Source organism: Chelonia mydas, chromosome 6 (assembly GCF_015237465.2).
Source record: "Chelonia mydas isolate rCheMyd1 chromosome 6, rCheMyd1.pri.v2, whole genome shotgun sequence".
NCBI classification, from domain to species: Eukaryota; Metazoa; Chordata; order Testudines; family Cheloniidae; genus Chelonia; species Chelonia mydas.
In genome coordinates, this window is record NC_051246.2 from 61,073,698 (window position 1) to 61,098,149 (window position 24,452).

Consider the following 24,452-nt stretch of genomic DNA (forward strand, 5'->3'; position numbering starts at 1 on the left):
CTTTTGAGATTGGGGGAGGGAAGAGAGGAAAACCTAAGTAACTAACAGAGACTGATTATTATGGTTGCTATTTACTCCATGTTTGTAGTTCTGTACTCAAGAGACTGGAAAAGCACCAAGGCCAGATTAAAGGCACAGGCATGATACGCCTGTGCCTGGAGTGACCTGGTTGTATCAGAAATTCAGTTTTACACTTTTTAAAATAAAACTTTTTAGTCCTCATGGTTTGAGGAAAGGCTTGAAAATGTGCCAGAATGTAACCAAGACAGTGATGTCTACCCGAGCATGCAAACACTGCTGGAAAGAGCAGCCCTCAGAGCGGTGAATAGCTCCATACATCTAACTGGTGTGTTAGCTTCAAGACCCACTGCTCTGAGAGGTCACCACCACCAGCACTCTCAGAGGACTCTGTTTTGCAGGAGAAAAGTTCCGCAGGCTCAGTCCGCCTGCCCAAGCATATACACCTCAGACTGTGGGGCAAGCACTGGAGGCTTCCTACCTCTCTAGAGGGGATGGAGGAAGAACTGCCTTTCCTGAGTAGGAGGGGAGCCCCGCTGTTGTTCCTAAGGGGGCCCAGAGCTGTGGGAGAGCTGCTCAGGGACCACGTCAACGTGTACCCAGAGCCCCGGCCTTGTCTGAACTCAGCCCCACGAGATACATTTTATAAATAAAAAACAGGCCTATGGACCTTCTGACAGCATCTAGGCCACCTACCCCAGCTTTTCCCTGGGAGGGGATTTCAATTCGATAGAATTCAAAACAAAAAAATTTGTCACTTTCTTGGCAGATAATAAACCCTGCTTGCTCCCTGGACTTCAGTTCCGGCAGGTGCTTTCTCAAGAAAAACAGTGGGAACAATTACACCAGAGCAAAGGCAGCTATTTCGAGCAATCTGTTAAATATGTATGTGGGGGGGGGGGGGGGGGGGGGAGAGAATCTTTAAAATGCATGTTAGTTATTCAACAGACCAGAATGGTTCAACTGGAGAAAGCCAGAGTCATAGATTTTTTGGTTAAATTCATATTTATTGAGGTCTCTCTCCATTCGCTCATGCTCAGAGCCCACCTGGGCTCAAGGCCCTGGGGAATCAGTGCTCAGCTGTAAGTTCTCCAGTCAGGAAGCCAGTCTAGAGGAGTCAGGGTATTGTTTTCCAAGAGATGCAAGATATTTGCCTTTCCTTTTCCCCCCTTTATAATTAATCTGAGAATGGATTATCTAGTTTAGTTTATGAAAAATGTAAATCTGGATATGTTAAGCAACTCATGTGTTTGATTCAGCTGACCTTCCAATTTTAATACATCTGTTTAAGATTATTGTTGTATGGGCAATCTCATGCAGACTCCTCAAGGAGAAGAGGACCCATAAACTCAGAGGAGGTGCTGATGGGTTTCCCACAGCTTCCAGAACCTACATCCCCTCTTAATCTTAGTCAAGGGGCTTGGACAGAGGCTTCCACTCTAAGGGGCTTGTATTGCCAACAGTCCGCAAATACGAGGGGAGAAGCAAAAAGGCCCAGGTGGAGACTAGAGCTAGGGGGTAGGTTACAGGCCACTTTCCCCAAATTCACACATGTCTAAGTACATCATTTGGGGAATGTTTCACTTGCTCATCAATCCTGTGAAACTCTTGTCCTTTGAAAGGGAAAGGGATGTTGGAGATTTAAGATAGTAAGGTAGTGGGGCTGATCTATATTACATGAACAGAATTTGGAGCAGATCAGAGAGTTAACTCCAAAGAGGGCCGGTCAGACCTTTTCAAATTCAATGCACATATGAAGCACAGCCAAATCTGCTCTCCATCCAAGAAGGATAATTGGGGCAATTTGGATCAGTTTATAATGTATTAATTTGGCCTCAGGTGGGGGAGGAGGTTCGTGCTAATCACAAGAGGTTGGAAAGTCCAGGTTTCTCATTCTATCAAACGGGAAGTTTTGACAGCCTGAGCTTATTCTTCCACTCACTGCAAGAGCTGATGGAGGAAGATTGTCAGCATGGAGATCTATTGAGGAAGCCTGCCCTACCAGAAGAAAGAGGAGAAGGGGGAAGAGCCTGTGCGAGTGGGCCTCAGCTTTCTCACAAATCTGGAAACAAGAGCATACATGGGAACAAGCCCAGCTTTTAGATACACAAGAGCAACTCTGCAGCAGGAACCGAGAGTAACCCCTATTAGTCACTGTTAGAGGGAGGGAGAATCAGTTTTTCCCACTAACCCTCCATAATAAAGAATCAGAGTAAAGAGCAGCAGCAGTTTATTCCTAAAATAGGAAGCTACAGTGGGTGCAAGGAAGCTTGCGTAAGAAACAGTTTCACTTAGAATGGTGAGTCAAAACTGAAACAATTGGGAGAGGGGCAGACCTGATCTTTCCCCATCAGCAATGATGCAACAACACAGTGGGGGTGGACTGGCCTAGTTGGGGGTGGATTGGCCTATGGAACATGCTGGCATTTCTTTGGTAGTCTCAGCATAGCTAAGTTTGGTACCTGACATCTCATGAGCAGGGACTCTTGATTGCTCCAAACTGGGGCAATGCAGGAATTCAACAGTTCCGGGGGCTTGGGAAATAGGTTACTTGTAAGCATGAGGAAATCTGGAGATGGAGGAGGGCTGTAGGTTGGAAACAGTTAATAGAACAGAGTTAAAACAAAGGTGTAACTAAATGAGAGCACACTACAAGAGTGAAATGGGCACAAAGTTGGAAAAGGGTAATGAACAGTGTGACTGCAGATTAGGAAAGGGTTTCCAAATATTGTGTTTTCTCTCTTCCTCTCTCGTCTATTTAGAATGTAAGCTCTTCAATGCAGCGATCTGTTTTATCTTTGTATTGTTTACTATGGCTCTCTGCGAACATGCTTATGTATGAGCATCCTTAGTAAGTTAAGTTTCTAGTACTTATGCAAACAAAAGCTTCCAAACGTGATCCAACGCAGCTCAGAGTGGTATGGATGGTCCATTCCTATAAAGTAGTATTTGACTCTGAAGTCTAATGACCATTTAAACATCAGCATTCTAGAGTGACTAACTTCTCCATAGTTAAGGTTACAATGAAGGTGCCATTATGAACCCAATTCTGGTCCTACTTTTCTCAAATCCACAACAATACTGGCTTCAGAAGTGTAAGTTAAACCAAGGCCAAGGTGGAACTTCTCCACCAAACCTGATGAAAACACAAATTTATAACTAACATTTGGGGCTCAGAACTCTAGGCCCCTTTCAGTACAACATCTATGCAACTGGCTGTGGCAACAATTGGGAGTGCAAGAGTCCAGCGTTCACCATACAGGCATCCAGGGACTGCCCATTTCAGGAGGCTGCTTACTATAAGGAAGGGGGTGAACTACTGTTGTTTATTATTTCTATAATCATCTTCCAAGGAAAAGAAAACACAGAGAAAGGCAGCGGAGGGGGGTTAACCAAAAAAAGAGTAAAACGGCCAGCTAATAAACTTGGCCAGAGAATTGCAGCAGCTCAGGGAAGAGGAGGGGTACAGAGGAAATTAAAAATAGAACTGAAGGGAGGAGAGAGACTAAGGCTTTGTCTACACTGCACTTTCGTTGGTAAAACTTTTGTTGTCAGGGGGCATGAAGAAAAAAAAAAACACCCCCAAATGACAAAAGTTTTACCGATGAAAAGCATCGGTATGGACAGTGCTTTGTCGGCGGGAGAGCTCTGTCCCGCTGACAAAGAGCGGCTACACAGCACACCTTTTAGCAACACAGCTGTAGCAGCACGGCTGTGTAGTGTAGACATAGCCTTAGCTGAAAGACAAAAGCTGAAGAGGGCAAAAGAAGTGGGAAATTAAAAATGATCCTACATCAAGGGGAGGACAGGAAGACCGTGAGAGGAAGGGAAAGTGAATCCACCTCATCCCCCCTCCAACTTTCTGTGGGGGTTCCATGGGGGATCTCTCCTTGGTCCCCTTCTCTTCTCCCTCTATGCCTTATCTCCGAGTAATCTCATCCACAAACAAATTCATCTATGCCGAGAACTCACACATCTAACTCTCTACTGCCGACCTGTCCAAGCTGAAATCTTGCCCTGTCTCTTTCGTATCTCCTTGTCCCACATCTAACTCAAGCTTAGCATAGCTAAAACAGAGCTCTTGATCTTCACCCCCAACCTCTCTGCCTGGTCACTGTTCTCAATTACTGTCAACACAACCACCACCCTGCCCGTAACCTGGGCAGACCTCTGTCTAGGTCCTCATATGCATGCTACATCTAAATCTTAGTGATTCTTTCTGCATAACATCTATAAGTTACAGCCATCCCTATCCATCCACACAGCTAAAACTGATCCAGGCTCTCACTACCTCTATTATTGCAACATCCTTCTCTTTGCCCTTGACAGATGCAATCTTACCCCACTTATATCCACTCAGAATGCTGCTTCAAAGATAGTTTTCTTAGCTTATCACTTTAAGCATGTCATCCCTCCCTTTGAATCTCACCACAGGTTCCTCCTCCTTTCTCACATCAGACAAACTGTCTTCACTGTCAAGGGAGCCCTTCACAGCCCATCCCCACCCTAACTCATTCACTATTGAAATGTCAAGTCCTGTCTCCAATCAACCCAGGTGCCACCCTCCATCACCCACCCCTGCTCAATTTTTCCAACAAGCACCTTCCTGGTTTCTCCTATGCTGCCCCTCACATTTGAGAGAAACTCCCCCTAAACATCCACAAAGTTACCTCAGCCTTCTTCAGATCCCTCCTTAAAACTCTCCTTTGTGTGATATTTACACAAAAAAATTTGACAACTGTTAGGCCTCTAGTGTGCTGAGACCACTCACCACTGCCTGTCATGTTGACTATACTCCTATGGTTTCCTTGTACTCCTGTGTGTTTATCTTTTGTTTGACAGCTCCACATACAGCAGCCAGCAGTGCACACTGCTTTACCCCTCCCTCTCCGGTCACAAGGCAAAGGGCCACCTCTCCCCATATTACAGCTTTGCACAACTGGTAAGTTTTGCCTTTTTTGAAGCATTCTGTAGTGGGTTCTGCTGGAGACAGAATAGCAGACTGTAGTGCTTATGGTTTGTCTAATCATTCCTAAAACAGCGAATCCAAAATGTGAGAAAGCTTGATCTTGTGGGTAAGGCACTGGAACGGAACTCTGAAGATCTGGATCCATTTTCCTGTTTGGTCTTGGGCACATCTTTTAGTACAGGGATTCTAAAACGGGGTTGGGACTGCTCAGGGGGTCATGAGGTTACTACCTGGAGAGTCGCGAGCTGTCAACCTCCACCCCAAACCCCACTTTGCCTCCAGCATTTATAATGGTGTTAAATATATTAAAAAAGTGTTTTTAATTTATTGGGCGGGGGTCTCACTCAGAGGCTTGCTATGAGAAAGGGGTCACAAGTACAAAAGTTTGAAAACCACTGATTTAGTATCTGTGCCTCAGTTCCCCACCTATAAAGTGGGGATACGATATTATTACTTCCTTTCTTCCACTCTGTCTTTCTTGCCTATTCAGTTTATAGGCTCTCACCAGGTGTTCGTACAGCACACGGCATTTAGCACAATGGTGCCCTGACATCAGTTGATATTTGCGTCCATAGATATACAGAGGTGTCAACTACAAGCCACAGCTTGATCGGAGTGGTCTGGTCATTGGCATCAAGCATTACATGATGGGACTCAGACTCTACTGGCTTTGCCTCCATATCAAGGTGTAAAAGAGTGACTGTATTCTGCTCCATTTTATGTATAATAGTTACCCTTGGTTGGGTAAAAGCAGGATTGCTCCCTCTCTATCAATTTGGCTTAAACACCAGACTGTTCCTAGCCTGAGACAATCATTGCCTTATCTGCAGTTTGGGCTTGAGAAGTGATGTGGAAGAATTGCTTGCTTATTTTTAACATAAAATGTACCCCGAGGCTAGAGACATGAGAGGCATGCCTACAGATCTACGTAATTGTTCAAGACAGACTTGGCAAGGAGAATATTTACAACTCCGTTTAAAAGGTGACTAGCCAGCCTCTATCACAAGCTGCCAGGCATTCCTCAGACAAGAGGAAAAAATCACTTAACATGGATTATAGAGCAGTCTCCTAGGAAAGGAGTGAAAGCTATTTAAAGTGAGCAAAGCCCTAGAGAATACAGACTATAGGGACACGCTTGCCTTGCCCTCAGGGCCAGAGGTGTGGCGGGCACGACAAATTAAATGGCATTGGATGGGGGTTTTTTTGTAGTTCTAACTCACTTTATTCTACGAGCCCACTTTTCATCAGAGAAGCAAAGCACTTGCTTCTTCCTTGTAGCCTAGGGTGACCAGATAGCAAGCGTAAAAATCGGGATGGGGGCGAGGGGGGTAACAGGCTTTTTAAGACAAAGCTCTGAGTATTGAGACTGTCCCTATAAAATCTGGTCACCCTATTGAACTCCCAACAGAGCCTTCACATACAAGCCAACACCACACGTTCCTTCCCACTCCCTATCCATGACACACATTTTCCCCATAGATTTTTTTTCTCTATTGTAATGGGAAACACTTGCAAACCCATATAACTGAGAACAGAAGCTGTAATTTAGGACTCAGGGAAAAGGAGTCTCAAACCACATTTTCTTCTTTTCTACAGGCATTCAAAGAGACATTTGGATACTGTAATGAGCTGCAGGAATGCAGTGAGCAGCAGCAACATTACCCCCTTGTGGCAGGAAGGCAATATGGAAACCAAATAAAGTCTAGGAAATCTAAAGGGAAACTAGAAGGATGAGATGTTTCTTTGCAGATCTCAAGGCATAAAAGACATTTGCAGACAGGAATCTGCATGTTCCTGAGGGGAGCACAGAACACATGGGAACTGGGAGACATGGGCAGAAGAGTCAGTACTCTCAAGCCAGCACATGACTCTCTCTAACTCGTTCCCACATCATCTCATCCCCCAGTACTGCTCCTGAGCTCTGCACAGCACCGCCAGAAGCAGCAGACAAAGCTTAAGTGGGTTTGGCTTCATCTCCCATCAGGAACATGAAAAGCATTCACAGCTGTCCCATAGAAAGGGAAAGACACACACTGGCAAAACACTTGTGAGGAGTGCAGGCAGTTAATGCACTGAACTTCATGCTCGTATTTACTTTCTCCTCTGAGCTCAAGCAGCACTGGTGCCACAATCCGGACCACAGCCACTTGGTGCCTAAAGCCTCATACAAGCACTGGCCAAATGGAGAGGACAAAATCTTATCCAAAACCCAGGTGGATTGGTTTAAATCAGTGTTTTAAACCACCAATTTTAATCATGACATAAATCAGCAAGCAGGAAACCTTGATTTAAATAATCAATTTTAATCTTGTTTTGCATATGTACTTTAGTTTCCTAAAGAAAATTCATTCTCATTGGTTGGTATAATTTGGTATTTCTTTTTGTTAACCAGCAGGCTATGCTATATCTATACACACTTAAGTAATTATACGGCTTATCCGTATTCTTAAATTTTACATGTTTTATGTTAGAAAAGGGTGAATGACGTATTTCTAATTTACTAGATGATTATGGTCTTTTATTTGTGGTCAGTGTCAAGCTGTAATTGGAAATCTGAATTCAATCAAGAATGCACAAGAGCAGCATTCTTAAGTTATTAGTTAAACAAAATTACCTTAAACGTGCTGATAAAAGAAAAATATTTATCAAAACATATTTTGCATTTAACACTAGCTGTTTAAACAAAGGAAGTACAGTAGAACCCCATTTATCCGAACCTCCATTACCTGGCTCTCCATATTAACTGAACCGAGCTGACCGCTGAAGCCCCGCCACCTAGGGCTGAAGCTCTTTGCCCATTCTCCTAATTATCCGGATTTTTGATTATGCAATGTTTCCCAATTAGATCAGATAAATGGAGTTCTACTGTATTATCTGTAGTTAGTGAAACTGATTGTTTTTAGTCATCATGTTCTTCAAAATTTAGAACTAGTAGATCTTATCCTCTCCCACCTTGTGTTTATTAAGACTGGAAGAGGAAAACAAGCTTTCCTGCTTCTTCAGCTGGCAATTGAATTGGTTTCTCAACTCTGAATGAGCTAGTCATTGAACTGAACTAGTTGAAGAAAAAAACTCTGCACCTGCAGAAGAAGCTACTGTGCCAAATGCTGATTTAGCACTTCAACAAATTCTGTTTCCAGGTTTTTAACCAGTGACTTCCACTAGTTTAATGGTTTGACTTTCTTTAAAACTTCATCAAATATGTGCTGCTTGAATATTTTTAAATTTAGTTTAAGTGATGTCAATAAAAATGTAAATGTAGGCCTTAACATTGAGTGACAATTTCAAATAGGTTTATTTTTGAAAAGATGTATTTTCAAAAATCCAACTTTTAATTTATTTTAACCAGCCTGTCTAGACCGCCCCTCTCCAGAGTCTGTCTACAGTTGCAGTTATCTTCATACACGCAACGTCCACAGATAAAAGCAAGTCTCTCCCTCCCACCTTAATCTGGTCAACTCTGCAGTCTAAGCAGGCGGCTTATTTTACACAAGAGCTCTGAGATGTCACATATCGCTGGCTTCTCTAACACAAACTCAGATTCAAGCCTCAGGAAAAGCTGGAAGGAGTGTGAATAGATCCCCCAGGTCACAAACCATCCCAATGTGTGGCTGAACCTTTATCTGGGTCAGTGAGACTGCTGGGGGTTTAGATAGATTTGACAACTCATTTTTCCTCATGACATCTCTTATTTTCTCTTTCTGTAATCTCCAATCTATTCCCCTTCCAACTCCCTACTCGCCAAAACAAACAGCTGAGTGAGGGAAAACTTATGCTCCCCCTTCTAACACAGGGAAAGGAATTAATTATGCCAAGGTCTGAGGGGGCATGACTAAGAGGAGTGGGGAAAAAAACTTGGGCTGAACAACAGACCAAGTTTCTTAATGGTAGGATCTAGACAACGAAAAAAAAAGTTTCCTCTTGGGCCTGGTCTTCACTACCAAATTAGGCTGATGTAAGGCAGCTTATGTTGATCTAATTCTATCAATGTCCACATTCTAGCCTTGCTCCCACTGAAGTAAGTGCCTTACTACACTGATATAACAACTCTACCTCCACCAGAGGGGTAGAGCTTACGTCGGGATAGGTAGGGCGATGCAGTGTCCATGTAGACACTGTGGGTTACTTACATCTGTGGCTGGCTGTCATTCTTGTCAATTTCACAGCTCCAGCCTGGCTCACAGCTTGGGCTGTCATCCTGGGGCAGGTGAGGGGCTCCCCACTGTGAGCCAAGTTGGGCTTTCCCCGGGCTCCCCACTGCAAGGTGGGTTGCCCCCGAGCTCCCTGCCTGCACCAAGGCTCCCCACTGGACTCCTGGAGGAGGCAGGGGTAGCAGAGAGCCTGAGGGAGCAGTCGGGCTCTCAGCAGGGTGCTGTGCATGGAGTTGAGAGCCCTGGCTCTCAGCCCCCTACACGGCCCCTCTTAAGTCAGTGGAAGTGCTGGTGAGGATAAGCGTCATTGACAGAAGGAGGGTAGTATGGACATGAACCACCACAGTAATTACTGCAGTGGCTAGAAGTTGACCTAACATAGGTCGACTTAAGTCTGTAGTGTAGACATGCCCATGGAAGGGATGAAGCACCAACACAGGAGTCAATTCAAACTGGACTGGCTGGCTCAGGTCACCGGTAATGGGATAAAGCGCCTGTTTCATCTATAGACAGCTAGTCCAAATCCAGCCAAGATAGGTAAACCACAATCAGACTCATGATGGTTGATCATGTGAGGAGTAGCCAAGGGCGCCATGGAGACTGAGGGTTTTTTTGATTTGTTTTTTTTACTCTTCTTAGGATTGGTCTCACTAGGTCAGGTTTGAGGCAAAATGGCAGGGGACAGCACATGGCAGAAGCTTTTCCTAGAACAGAAGCAGCAGGGTAAGCAGACTTTGGCCTTGGAGGTCATCAAGCCAGCACCTTACACCAGCATCAAATTCACATGAAAATCTTTAAACAAAACTATTGTATACAAAACTCTGAAGATGAGACCAAAAGGGACATTTCAGTACAGCCAAAGGTTTATCAGATTCAAAGAAGGATTAGACAATTATATAAACAGCTAGATCATCAATTACATCAAACAAAGAAATAAGGGGGAATATAAACCCTTCTAATTCAGGGAATAAAAGACAACCACTAACTGATGAGGAGGGCCCTACCAAATTCACAGTCCATTTTGGTCAATTTCATGGTAATAGGATTTTTAAAATTGTAAATTTCATGATTTCAGCAATTTAAATCTGAAATTTCATGGTGTTGTAATTTTAGGGGTCCTGACTCAAAGGAGTTGTGTGGGTGGGTGGATGGGGGCGGGCGTTTGCAATGTTAGTGTAGGGGGGGTTGCAGTACTGCAGCTACCATGACCTCTGCACTGTCTTCAGAGCTGGGCAGCTGGAGCGTGGTGGCTGCTGGCTGGGAGCCCAGCTCCAAAGGCAGAGCCACCGCCAGCAACACCACAGAAGTAAGGATGCTATGGCCACTCTTACTTCTGTGCTGCTTTCTGCAGAGCTGGGCCCTCAGCCAGCAGCTGCCACTCTCTGGCTGCCCAGGTCTAAAGGTGGCAGCACAGAAGTAAGGATGGTATGGTATGGTATTGCCACCCTTACTTCGGCACTGTTGCTGGCGGGGCACTGCCTTCAGAGCTGGGTGCCCGGCTAACAGCCACCACTCTCTGGCTGCCCAGCTCTGAAAGCAGTGCAGAAGTAAGGGTGGCAATATCACAACTCCCCTAAAATAACCTTGTGACCCCCGCTGCAATTCCCTTTTGGGTCAGGACCCCCAATTTGAGAAACGCTGGTCTCCCCTGTAAAATCTGTAAAAGCACACGAAAGACCAGATTTCACGATCCATGACACATTTTTCATGGCCTTGAATTTGGTAGGGCCCTACTGATGAGGGTTAGGAAGAAACTTCCATAATAGTCCACTCCAAGGATTTCATGCACCGTTCTCTGAAAAATTTGGTACTGCCAACTCTCAGGGATAGGCTATTGGGCTAGATGGACCATCTCCCTCATCCACTATTGCTATCTCCACTATCCACTATTGTTTCTAGGTAACAATCCTCCATTGGTCTGTCTGATAGGGATGGCTTGAACAGAATTTAATCTGACTTTTCAGTCACTAAAATTCTAGAACAAAGAGGCCAATCTTGAGGGTTATCAGGAAGTTAAAAGAGAACAAACTCAACTGTGGCTCAATTATTTTCCCCTTCATTCAGCTTTTGCTAACCGTTACTGTATCAAGTGATAAAGGAGGCTAAGTTCACATGTCAGCACTCAGATACTTCTAAGACTCCCACCACCTTGATATCCAAGACAGGTAGAGAAAATACCTGGTGGAAGTATACATGACAAATATATTATCTATCAAATGCACTGACCCGGAGAATACTTGAGAAACTGAAGCCCAGATTTCACCCACTACCATTTAGGGCAGTCAATGACACACTCTCTCTAATCCCCCCAGAATTTTTTTTCCCTCCCAAATTCTTATCATACCATTGAGCTTATCACACAGCAGCTAAAAGTGCAGATCTGAGCCCTGACAGAAGGCCCCCATCAACTCACTTGGAAAGTGAAAGCTGCATGCAACAGTCAGGCTGCCTGTCCTGTCCCATCCTGCCCTGCTGTCATACCAAGCCAAGTGAGAGAGCCAATACACTGTGCTAAATGGAGTTCTCAGCGACGTGTCCCTGTTAACAAATGATGCCAGAGCTGTCAGTCAGGGAAAATCTCATTAGATGCTTATTAATGTCCTCATTATTAGCCCAAATTAATTAGCCCAGCACCATCAGAAAAAGCAGAATGTTTCACTCCCGACCTGGCCTAAGGGCAGCAACAGAACCCAGAAAGGGCCAATCTTCATTAATTACTCATTAACTTCTTTGACCCTCTGCAGCAACGACTTCCCTAGCGAGTTACTTCTGTGCCAGACAAGCCAGGCCAAGGAAATCGATCCCACCCACAGATGGTGAATGAAACACACACCACCTTCTGGTCCTGCTTTATCCTAGGTTTCAGACAAACTGCATGTAGAACTCAACTGCCCAACAGTGACAGCTGCTGGGGAAACAGGGAAGTGAACAAAATTATGAGAAACCAACTAGCTAGCTAGCACAGGGATACTTTGTGGTCTCCAGCCACAAACCCAAGTACATTTATTTTGTGAGAACAAGGTGATTGCTATGTATGGCTGTTCTCTTGCTGTTGCAGTCCTCATCCTCCCAGCTCCATTTCAATTCCCGCCCCCACTGCTCACTATATTACATAGTTTAGATTACGCGAGCCTCTGTGCAGGAATCTGTAATGGTCTTTGAGGTGTCCTGCACCCCTTTGGAATTGAACCAACTAATGAAAGGGGGCCTAGAATTCAGTTATGAAGAACCTGCATTAGTGCTCCCTGTTCTTGGGCTCTGGTGCTCACCAGACCTGGATGCAGGGAGGTTGGGTGGGGGGTCCATCCTATGCCTGGAAAGGGCAAATTAGTGGGTGAGCATTAGCTGGCTTGCCACTGTTCTGAATAGGAATATATTTGTAAATTTGGGGATGGTGAATGGGGGGGGAGGGGGAAGAGGAGTGGGGTATTTGTAGGATGCCCACCCCACTCTGGGGTTACCCTTTTTTTTGGTAACAAGATTTTATGAAACTTCCCTGACTTAACAGCCAAATGGGCTTGTTCCAGCCTAACTACATAAAGCATTTAATGCTGATTTATACCCACGGTTCAGCCAGTCCAGCACTCTGGCCCCACTGTTTTATGGTTCACATTCACTTCCTGTTAAGTGTGAATGAACCCACAAGAACAGTCCTGAAGGAGAAAGTCTCATGGCAGATGCAGGAAACAGGGACATACAAGAAAGCATGGTGCCTAGTTTGGCTTCTTAGCAGTGTCTTCTAACAGGAGCTGAGCCAGGGCTCCTTGCCATAGGAATCCCATGGAATGAATTCCAAAGCAAGCCCAAGCATTAGACTGCTTACTCCAAATTCATTTACCTTGGCAAGAAGCATCTGTTTGCACAGGTGAATGACTGACTGGGTGACTGACTGTGCACAGCTGCTACAGCCACAGTGCAGCAGTAACAGCCATCTGTGACAGCTAAAATGGCCCAAATTGAAGCACAGGAATCAGAGATGAAAAAGACTTATGAGGTCACAACTAATCCCCCCCGGGAACCAGAGCAGGATTGCTCTCTATGGTGTGTGCTCCAGTGCAGTTTTAAGTGACACATTAGGAGGCTCAAAATCCCTCCCCTTGGAAGACTATAGAACAGCTTATTACATCTCATTGCCAGAGTGTTCTGAGAGCCCTTTTTTTTTTTTTTTTTAAATTTCACCTCATTACTTCTACTGACACCACTGAATTGGCCCAGAGAACAGATATTAAGATAGTTAGAAGAAAAGGAGTATTTGTGGCACCTTAGAGACTAACAGATGTATTTGAGCATAAGCTTTCGTGAGCTACAGCTCACTTCATCGGATGTAGCTCACGAAAGCTTATGCTCAAATACATCTGTTAGTCTCTAAGGTGCCACAAGTACTCCTTTTCTATTTGCGAATACAGACCAACACGGCTGCTACTCTGAAACCTGTTAAGATAGTTAGCTGTACAGTGGAGATATTATGAGAGGGGAATTATTTGGCCAAGGAGGAGATGAGTAAAACACACTTGAGTGTCGGTTTCAAAGTTATAATGTTGTAACAAAAACTAGTCAATCCCGCCTTTTTCCCCCTCTGTCCTATGAGGCCAGAGGGCATTTACTTAAAATCAAGGGCCAGTAAATTTAAGACCAAGAAAGGAAGTAACCATCATCATGCAGTCAACTTGTGGGAGTCATTCATATAGACAGTCAAAAACTGGGGCAGAGATTAGAAAGAGCAGACTAATTTCATCACCACTACCACCTGCTATACAAATAAACAACAATTGAGATAATCACAGCTCCTGCTTCTGAGAATAAGCTGATTACCTGTGGAGAGAAGGAAAAGAAGAGGATTTCCTTCCATCAAACATCCCTATGAACAATACTGCTCAGCTGGTTACATGCATCAAAGTAGGAGATTTCACCTTTCTCTAAAAGCATCAGGCAATAGCCATTGTTGGAGAAAGGATTAGACAAGCTTCCTCTGAAGTGGCTGGTACAAGCCATTGACAGACAGGATGCCAAACTAGATGGACCATCGGTCTGACCCAACATGGCAACTCCTGTGTAATACATCAGAGTGGCTGGACCAACAATCGGAGCCAGCACAGACAGCGTCTGAAGTGCAGATTCAGCTGAGCTGCTCTGCTCCACTTGCCACATCTGAAGTCTGTAAGACACTCACTTTCTAGTACAGCGAATACTAAATTTGGGGGTGATTAATATGACCCTCCTGTGCAGAGCACAGATATACTCTCAGGCTGAGCTCTGAATGCCAGATTCAGCATAGTGGGCTCTCTGTAAAGGCGCAGGCTCTGAAAATGGTTTTCAGTCACCTACTTGCTCAATGCCACAAGAAGCAGTGTTTCTCATGGTACGAATATGAACTGCATCGGTTTAATAAAGGTCATGTATTCAAAACCAGCCTGGAAGTGCAATCCTGCCCCATTAAGATAAGATATGCTGCTGCAAGGCCCACCCTAACGTAGCTCCAAGATGAAGCCTTCACCTTCCCACCCCTGTGGTTGCAGTCTCTGGGCCCACTCTTCGTAGTCACACTATTCCGAGGAAAGAAACTATCACTGCTGTTGTTCATGATTGCTATGTGCCAATCCCCAGGGTGGGCACGGCCCATGCTGCAGTCACCATAGTAGATCAGTTGCATGCTGTAAAGTGGACATTGCAGTACATTCCATGCCCAGACATTCCAAGCAGTGTCTCAGTCAGACCACTCCCGAGAGCACAGTTTGCCCAATAGAATTACTATTCAACATCCTCTCTCCCTGCTCCACCCTCTGGACAGTCCATCCTTCCCTTTAATGGGAAGGATCTCTTCCCTAATCCCTCCCCACAGACACACCTTCAGAAGTTACCTCTGATACAGCAGTAATGCCTACTGAAGATTGTGGGGAAGGGGGATAGTTCATCTTTGAGACCACAGATGGCCAAAGAAATGACCAAATCATGAAAAGGTCTACTCTGGAAGCACCAGGCAGCTCAGACTAGAAGGGAAGGGTTTAACAACAGACTGAAGAGGAAGGCAATGGAAAAAATGCATCTTACCTCCTAAGCGAATCCTCCTCAGAACTTTCCTCAGGCATTTCCTGGCTTAAGGCCTCCTGTGATACATTCCCAGGTCTGCTCGAAGCTGACTGGCTGTAAACTCTCTCCCAGTGCCCTGTCTCCTGGTTAAAGACCACTCCCACAGTCCTTTCCTCCTGCGGGTTGGAAGAGCTTCCCAGCTGCAGCCTGCTAGAGGTAGGAGCTCTGCCCTCGGTTCTCTCTGCAGGCTGCGCCTGGCTGCTGCTTGGTGGCACGCCATCAAATGTGCTTTGGACCTGCCCTGATGGATAGCTGGGTGTGCTTCTTTCCCAGCGTAGTGTGTCATTGTTAAAGGTCAGCAGATTGTGACAGGCGCGACAGCGGTTCAGGTGGCCCCGAGACAAATTGGAATTGTTTTCACTGCTATGTGGAGTCTGCTGGTGGGAGGGACCTGGCCTATCAGGCTCAATGTTGTTGTTGAGCATTTCTTGAGCCTGTTGCGACTGGCTGGGCTCCCCACCAATCCCTTGATCTAGCTCTTGAAGTCGGTCGTACTCCAAGAAGAACCGTCTCAAGTCGCACTGGAGCTCATTGCGGATGCTGGCTGGATTGCTTGGGCCAGCACCACCACTGCTGTCTGCTTCAGCCCCTGGTGCCAGGAAGCCCCTCCCTTCTGTAGCAGATGTATACACCGAGGACTGGGAACCTCCCTCCTGCTGTCTGAGCACTGACAGCAAACTCACTGAAGAGGCACTGGTTCTAGGTGGAGGCATGGCTTCCAACTCCGAGCGAGAGCCCATGTTCAGCACTGTTCTAGTCCAGTCGGACCCTCCTAAGCCAGATGCCATCTCTCTCGCAGACTGGTACCTGGAGGGATGGCCTGACAAGGGCCCACTGAGGGATCTGCGAGTGGGGCCCAGGCTAAGGTTGCGTAGGGTGTTGCCAGCAGTGCTGCTCTGAACAGTACTGAAAGCAGAAGGCCTGTTAAGCAGACCCTGCTCCTGCTGTGTTGTGGACACCTGCTCTGGGGGTTGGTATGGCTCCGTCTGCACAGAGGAAAAGGAAGTGCCAGTGGCCCCAGAGGAAGTGGAGGGGGCATTTTCCTGGTGCGGGAAGAGAGAAGAAGGAAGTCTTGCACTAGAGCATCGACTGCAAAGGCACAACATCCCCAGGTGCTGACAGCACTCTGTTGTGGGGTAATTGACACGCTCACGGAGCCTGGTGTAGGCCGATGCTCTGGTGTTCTCGCTGGCTGGAGGCAGTGGTGGAGGTGGTGGGGGTGGCGGAGGTGGTGGGGATGGGGTGGCAGAATCTTGCACAGTGTTTTGCTCTCCCACCTGGATGCTAGAGGAGCGTGAGGACAGCATGTGCAGGAAGTTGTGGAGGAGGGGCGTACGCCTCACAGGCTGAGACTGGAGAATAGAGCGCTGGCGATAATGTGGCATATCTGTGCTATCCACAGGGATCTCCACCTCCTCGTCACTCTGCAAGGGAAATCACCAGAGCTCAGTCACCTCACAGCAGAACCCCACAGTAGTGTTAAAGGGGGCAGGTGATAAAAGCCTGTAGATAGGCATAAAAAAGGACTAGATGGGGGGGTGGGGGGGAGGGAGGATATGGAAAATTACAATAGGATCGTAAGAGCAACAAGAGGGAAATCAGTGGGGGGAAATCTACTCAACATCTTAGATGTCTACACACAAATGCAAGCAGTATGGGGAATAAACAGGAAGAACTGGAAGTATTAGTAAATAAGATAAATTAGGATTTAATTGGGTACACTGGGGACACTTAATGGGGTAAATTTCATGACTAGAATATTGAATAGGGGGTATAGCAGGGGAAAAAGGAGGAAGTGTTGCAGTATACATCATGAATATATACACTTGTTCTGAGGTCCCGAAGGAGGTGAGAGGCAGATCAGTTGAAAGTCTGAGTGAAGGTAAAAGGTGGGGAGTCGGGGGGAAGGGAGGGAAGAGAAATAAAGGGTAACATCATGGTAAGGGTCTACTGTAGACCACCAAATCAAGAGGAGGAGGTGGATAAGGTATTTCTAGAACACCACAAATATCCAAAATACAAGACCTGGTAGGAATGGGGGACTTTAACCTCACAGTGAGCTGTTTGAAAACTAATATGAATATTTCCAGTAAGTTCTTGGAATGTACCAGGGACAACTTCTTGTTTCAGAAAGTGGAGGAAATAACCAGAACAGTCAATTTAGACTAGATTCTGAGCAGCAGGGAGGAACTGGTTGTGAATCTGAAGGTGGAAGGCAACTTGGGATCAAAGATTTCATGATTCTAAAGAAAAGAAGAATAAGGACAATGAACTTAAAAAAAACAACAGAATTTAAAAATCTTGGAGCTGGGAAGAAAACGTAAGGAGAGTTGGCAGTTTCTCAAGGAGACAATATTAAAGGCACAACTGCAAACTATTCTGACGTGAAAAAGATAGGAAGAACAGAAACAGGCCAATATGGTGCTATCAGCAGCTCTTTAATAACTTGAAAATCAAAAAGGAAACTTACAAAAAGTAGAAACATGGATGAATTGCTAAGAAGGAGAAAAGATAATACAACAAGCAGAGAGGGACAAAAATTAGAAAGGCTAAGGGACAAAATGAGTTACAGCTAGCAAGGGACATAAGCATATGAAGCTCTTTAAATAAATTAGGCCCAAGAGAAAGATGAAGGAAAGCGTAGGTCCAGTATTTAGTGGAGGAGAGCTAATAACTGATAACATCAAGAAGGCAGAGGTGTTTAATACTTACTCTGCTTCAGTCTGCACTAAAAAAGTTAATGGTGTTATTATAAGGAAGAGCCAGCATGGATTTCTCAAGAAACAAATCATGCCAAACCAAAATTTCCTTCTTTGACATGGTTTCTTTCCATAGTGGACAGGGAGAAGCAGTAGATGTGATATATCTTGATTTTAATAATGCTTTTGACACGGTCCCACATGACATTCTCATCAGAAAACTAGGGAACATGGTATAGATTAAATTATTATGACGTGGGTGCACAACTGATTGAAAGACTGTACTCAAAGAGTAGTCATCAATAGTTTGCCGTCACACTGGGAGGGCACATCTAGTGGGGCCCCCCAGTGGCTAGTTCCAAGGCCGGTACTATTCAATATTTTCATCAATGACATGGATAACAGAATGGAGAGTATGCTTATAAAATTTGGAGAGGACACCAAGTTGGGGTTGATTGCGAGGAGAGAACTAACATTCAAAATGACCTTTACAAATTGGAGAATTGGTCTGAAATAAAGAAGATGAAATTCAATAAAGAGAAGTGCAAATAGTGCATTTAGAGAGGGAAAAAAATGCACATCTACAAAATGTGGGAATAACTGGGTAGCTGATAGTAGTGCTGAAAAAGATTTGGGGATTATAGCGGACCACAAATTGAATGAGAGTCAACAATGTGATGCATTTGGGGGGGGGGGGGGAGGAGAAAGAGCTATATAATTCTGGGGTGTATTAACAGGAATGTTGTATGTAAGAAGTGGCAGGTAATTGTCCCGCTCCAGTTGGCACTGGTTAGGCCTCAGCTGCAGTATTGTGTTCACTTCTGGGTGCCACACTTTAGAAAAGATATGGACCAACTGGAGGGAACCCAAAGGACAGTAACAAAAATGATAAAAGGTTTAGAATCTTAACCTATGAGGAAAGGTTAAAAATTAGGCACATTTAGTCTTGAGGAAAGACGACTGAGGGGAGGCCTAATTCCAGTCTTCAAAATATGTTAAGGGCTGTTATAACAAGGATGGCGATCAACTTTCTCCATGTCCACTCAAGATTGGACAAGTAGTAATGAGCTTAATCTGCAGCAATGGAGATTTAGGTTAGATATTGGGGAAAACTTTTAACTAGAAGGGTAGTTAAATTCTGGAATAAGCTTCCAAGGGAGATTGTGGAATCCCATTATTGGAGGTTTTTAAGAACAGTTTGGACAAACACTTGTCAGGGATGGTCTAAGTTTACTTGGTCCTGCCACAGTGTAGGGGGCTGGACTTAATGACCTCTTGAAGTCCCTTCCAGGTCTACATGTCTATGATTTTATAAACGTAACTAAACAAAGGGAAGCCAGCTACAGCCCACAGACAGATAAGGACACAAACTTCTTCCAAAAGGAAAGCAGACACACTATCCTTGGGTTGCATGAAGCTATCTAGCCCCTAATCCATAAGGAAGCCTTGTATGGACCCTGACAAACCCCATACCTTGCAGTTCCACAATACGTCAGCCAACACCTGGCAGATTCAACCCCTATGGGGCTCAGGCTAACAGTTCTACAGCCTAATCAAGGGCAGTGAAGTTGCAGCAAAATTCTTCAGTCTGATGTCATGAAAAGTGCCAAGGCGGCCTTTGCAAACGTAGCAGGGATGGCTCTGGTGCCCCGCATCCTGCGGCAGGATCAGAATGGAAGTCACTGTCTATAACAACCAGGGGCTGGGAGACTAAAAGTAAAGTCTCATATGCATGTTCTGAGCATAACACAACAGTGTGCACACGACTGATTTAGATGAGACACAGAACTCTGAACTCAGGAAGGCATCCAATTTTAAGCAAAGCATCAGGCTGCCTAGCAACAAGCTCTGGTTAGCACAGAGCTCCTTGATTGATATTATTCTCACCTGTTGGTTAGAAGGGTTGACAATCGCTGTGAGCAAGTAGTGTCCCAAGGGATCGAACCGTACCAGCCTGAAACAAGAACAGAGTCAGAGGCTTAGTTGTCAGTTGGCATTTCACACTGACAGAGAAAACCAGATGTTCCAGGGATAACAGATTTCACACACACAGGTTTATTCGAGTAGGAAGTTTTACATTTCTATAGCAGCACCTCTCATTCTGAAGTATTCCAAAGTCCTTCAAAAATGTCATGTAATAAGAAGTATTCACCCACCCCTAAAATATAGCTCTCTCCAAGGTGAAGACTGCAGCTGTTCAAACAGCATGCAGCAATCCTACGCAACAGTTTAGGAGAGGAGTTCCCATATCCAGCTGAAACTGCTAGGGAAATTTATGGCAACATAAAATAAGTACCCTAGAATTTGGCCAGCAAAGAGAGGTGTTAACATCTCTTGTGGAAGTGCCTGGGGATCTTTAATGACCATGGATTTTTGTCAGGACCATGTTTTTTAGTCATTCAAAAGAATGAACCTCCAGCAGCATAGCACCATTTAGCATCATGCTGGAGTATTGGTTCAGTACGGACTCCAAGGGTAGGAAGCTCTCTTCCCACAGAATCTGGCTCTCCCATCCGAGGAACAATCATACTTAACCCTGTGTTGCTGGTGAAATCTGAAGATCAGTCTTACAAGTGCCAACCCTGTGGCAAAGCTGGGAAGGATCCCATAGCAAACAACAGCCTAACTTATATTTGTTCGTATTTCTGATCTAATCTTGTTCCTTTAGTTTTATTGTTCACAGCCACTGATCCACCAACTGAGCAGGAGCACTGAGAACAATGCTCCAAGTAGCTGAAACCAAGGTCAGGGTGGAGGGGCAGTTACCTTCTGAGTGTCCTCTGCCCCAGAGAAATGGCTACATATTCCCCCACACCATGCCATTTCTCATGCTGGAAGTACAACTGTTCTACTCCCCTGGGAATGAGCACTCACCGGACTCGCTCCATCTCACTGGCTGTCTTCACCACTGCAAAGGGTTCTCGACGACTCCAGTCCCAGAAATGGATCTCATTGGCTGTTGCAATCAGCAGGAGCTGAGCCGTAGGATGAAAAGCCAGGGATGCAATGGCATTGTTGCTGTCTGTGAACCAGCTCTCGCTTCCACCCTGGAGTGGGAAAGGGGGAAATCATCAGCTAAGTAACACACAACAATTTTAGGCAACAAGTTTTCTCTGTCAATGCCACAGACCCAAACCAGCCCCAAAACTCCACACATAGCATGGAACTGCTGTACTTCTGCTGCAACAAAAGTCATCATCGACTCTCACTTTACACTGTCGTCTGACTCTACAGCCAGCACACAGAACGCCTGGCAACAGTGACCACAGACATGCAGTAGGTAGTTGTGCCTCAGGTCACCTGTAGAACACCACACTCCAGAGCACTCTGCTAGACAGAACAGATCATTTGTCTGTGCATCAACCACTGGGCAAGTCACCAGTGGAGAAAACAAAAACAATGGCATAGCACTTTTCCTAGGGCACAGTGCACGTTATTCCCCATGAGACCAGCAACAGAAAAGCAATTTTTTTTATACAAACTAAGAGGGGGTGAGCCCCAATCAGAGCTCTGTGGAGCTCTGAAATATGGCCCACATCACTCATCAATACAGATGTGTGGCCTGGAGAGGAGACAATGCCAGCATGCCATGTGGCCTGGGTGTTTAAATCAACTAAAAAGTTTGTTGGAACTTTATGGTCTCCAGGAGTTTCATCTCCATATGAGACAGGAGGGTGACTGCAGTCTGTTCCGTTGTACACATTTGGTACAGTTCTCAGAAAGCTGTGCCAGAGCAGTTCTCAGCTGGGCAAAGTTTGGGTGCCTCAAGCGCAGACAAAACTGCTGCACTACAAATACTAAACACTTATGTGTTTCAGGAGAGACTTACATGTAAATCCCAGATTCTAACCTCCCCATCTAGGCACCCTGAAGCAATGAGTCCCGGGATAGTAGGGTGAAAGGTCACACACCACGGTGTGCGCCGATGTCCAACCAAAGAATGGACACACTTGCCCGTTTTCACCTCTGTGATGTAGATATTGTGATTCACGTGGGTGGAAGCCATGAGGGTCCTGGGAAAAGGAAAGGATAGCATTAATTCTGGGGAGGGTGGAGAAGAGAGACAAACAACATGATGCGTTAACTCAACCAGCTCCATCAGAGTATTATTTATTATTTGTATTAATATGCAGATGCAGCCCAGACTCAGGTACATCCACATTTTAGAAATCTGGCCCCCTCAATTCTGTCACTGAGAGAACCCTACAAATATATAAGGGCTAAAGCTCAGAGACACGGCACACAACCAAATCCTTCCTCCCTCTCACCAGCTGGTCCAGGTCAAATAACACTGAGCTTTCTTCCCTCATTTTCCAATTCATCCCTCTCACTGCCGTGCCCTCACCTCCCCCCATCGTCCCTACTTCCAAGACATTAATACTGAATCATTGTGTCCGGCTTTTAGACTATCAATTCCTTTAGGCAGGCACTCTGAGATTTGGCTCAGGGCACTGGTACTTCCTATAAATAGTTTTTCGTGACACAATTTGCTCCCCAGGCCCTCCTCCTAACTCCCAGAACAGCTGGGTAGAGCCTCTTCCCTGAACACTGTGCAACTCTGAGGCGCACTCAGAAATTAAGTGTTAACTGTGTATCTTGGGCTGCATAGCTGGATAGATGACTTATGTTCTTCATCTCTGCAGCACAGAGACCTGCAGTATCACATCTGCTGCCAGCTCCTGGTCTCTCAAGAGGCACGAGCCTACACAACCTTTGCTGGCATAACAAGATGTTTAAACGAGTAACAAAATAGAAGTTAGTTACCTATCTGGGCTGAACGCCAGCAAGAACGTGGAACGTGGGCTGTCTGGTAGCTCAACTTTCTGAAAAAGCCAATGGAGCAGGAAACATGAGTGCCATATGATCACAGTCTCATCTCTTATCCAAACACTGAAAACATAGGGGACCCCAAAGGAATAAAGAATTCACTCCCCTCCATGCCACCCAGGAACCTGGATGGGTCAGATACAGCATGTCCAGGGGCCATATCTGACACAAAGTGGAACATACCACAAAAACACAAATATTAATCTCAAATCCCCACGTCCAAGCCTACTGGGACAAACCCACCCGCCAGGTGTGTCCTTCTGCCCCATGACCTTACCTTGCCCTCCCATTTCATCCATCGGGTTTTATCCTCCACCAGCTCCTGCAAAAGCCGCTGAGCACCCAAGGCTTGGGTGCCACGTTCTCTGCCCCACAGGATCCGCACAGCATTCTTCTCTGGTACAACCTTCATGGCTCTCAGTAGCCACTGTTACACTAGGGACCGGGATGAGACACCAGCGGGTTCCAGATCACAACAGCCAAGAAACTACAGACAGGCCATCCACGTCTGAAGAGGTTGACTCATGGAACTCTAGAAAGAGGAGAACTATATCAAAGGCAGCTTTGGCTTGGGTGGAAAGAGGAAGGCTTCAAGACCTCATCCACCAGTTCCACTACCCTCAACTACTACCCCCATTTCCTTTCTTCCATTGTCAAGACCCTGGGTATTTCATGATTCTGTATCCAGAGATTTTAATAACCCATTCCTTGGAGTTATACCCCAGAATCTAAACTTTCATCTTTTCTACAAGGTGACTTGCAAAGGAAGAAAATTGGACTTACTCCCATTTTTGCTTCCCTGCAAATGGGATATAGAATGAAGGCCTGAAAGAGGTTCTCAAAAAAATGCTTGTTCTGTCTTAAAATAAAAATTAAATACATAAATAATTAAACACATAAATATTCAGGTCCTGACTATGCTGGATGAGTTGATGGCTAGAAAACAAGTATAAATGACAACACTGTATGCAGCAAGAGAGTGGAAGTTCAGCTGTTAAGAGGAAAAGGGATTTTTTGTCAGACTGTTTAAAACTCTTGTTTTTTGCTCATACAGATTCAACTCTGACCTGTTAACATTTTGAATACAAGAAGTCTTTGTTAAATATTCGTGACTTTAGTTACTTATTAGAACTCGCAAACTTCCTTTTTGTACTCCTGCAGGTACTCCAACAAAAACAGGGACGATGAGGATTGATGTTCCCAATATATTTTTGTTTAAAATGAAGCAGAAAAAACCCCAAACCTTTAAAAAGCCTTTTGGGCCTTTTTTGTGCATCAAAAAGAAGCAAAGGACACAAGCTATTTAAAGAAGGCTTTGCAAATCTATTCTGTAATAAACATTAGTTTCTACCCATTCCGGTTACAAAAATGTATTCTCTAGGTGACCCAAGTGCAAACTGACTGTGTTCTTCTATTCCAGCTCTAGAGAGAGCCCAAAACAGTAGTTCAGAGAGCTCTGAACTGCCTGGTTAATAACAATAGTTAGGTTTCAGAGTAGCAGCCGTGTTAGTCTGTATCCGCAAAAAGAAAAGGAGTACTTGTGGCACCTTAGAGACTAACCAATTTATTTGAGCATAAGCTTTCGTGAGCTACAGCTCACTTCATCGGATTCAACCGATGCATCCGATGAAGTGAGCTGTAGCTCACGAAAGCTTATGCTCAAATAAATTGGTTAGTCTCTAAGGTGCCACAAGTATTCCT

The 24,452-nt window shown here is 45.1% G+C and overlaps 1 protein-coding gene across 8 annotated transcripts in view; it reads right to left on the reverse strand.

Moving 5' to 3' along the window:
• The window catches only part of AMBRA1 (autophagy and beclin 1 regulator 1), a 194,580-nt gene that overhangs the window by 148,140 nt on the left and 21,988 nt on the right, over positions 1-24,452 (reverse strand). For all 8 annotated transcript variants that reach the window (XM_043548143.1, XM_043548146.1, XM_037900178.2 and 5 more), the window contains 6 exons: positions 23,029-23,283; positions 22,689-22,747; positions 21,754-21,937; positions 20,799-20,971; positions 19,812-19,878; positions 15,187-16,649 (listed from right to left, as the gene is read on the reverse strand). In XM_043548143.1, the coding sequence (XP_043404078.1) occupies positions 15,187-16,649; positions 19,812-19,878; positions 20,799-20,971; positions 21,754-21,937; positions 22,689-22,747; positions 23,029-23,163 (2,081 nt within the window). In that variant the 5' untranslated portion in view covers positions 23,164-23,283. The remainder of the gene's footprint in view (positions 1-15,186; positions 16,650-19,811; positions 19,879-20,798; positions 20,972-21,753; positions 21,938-22,688; positions 22,748-23,028; positions 23,284-24,452) is intronic.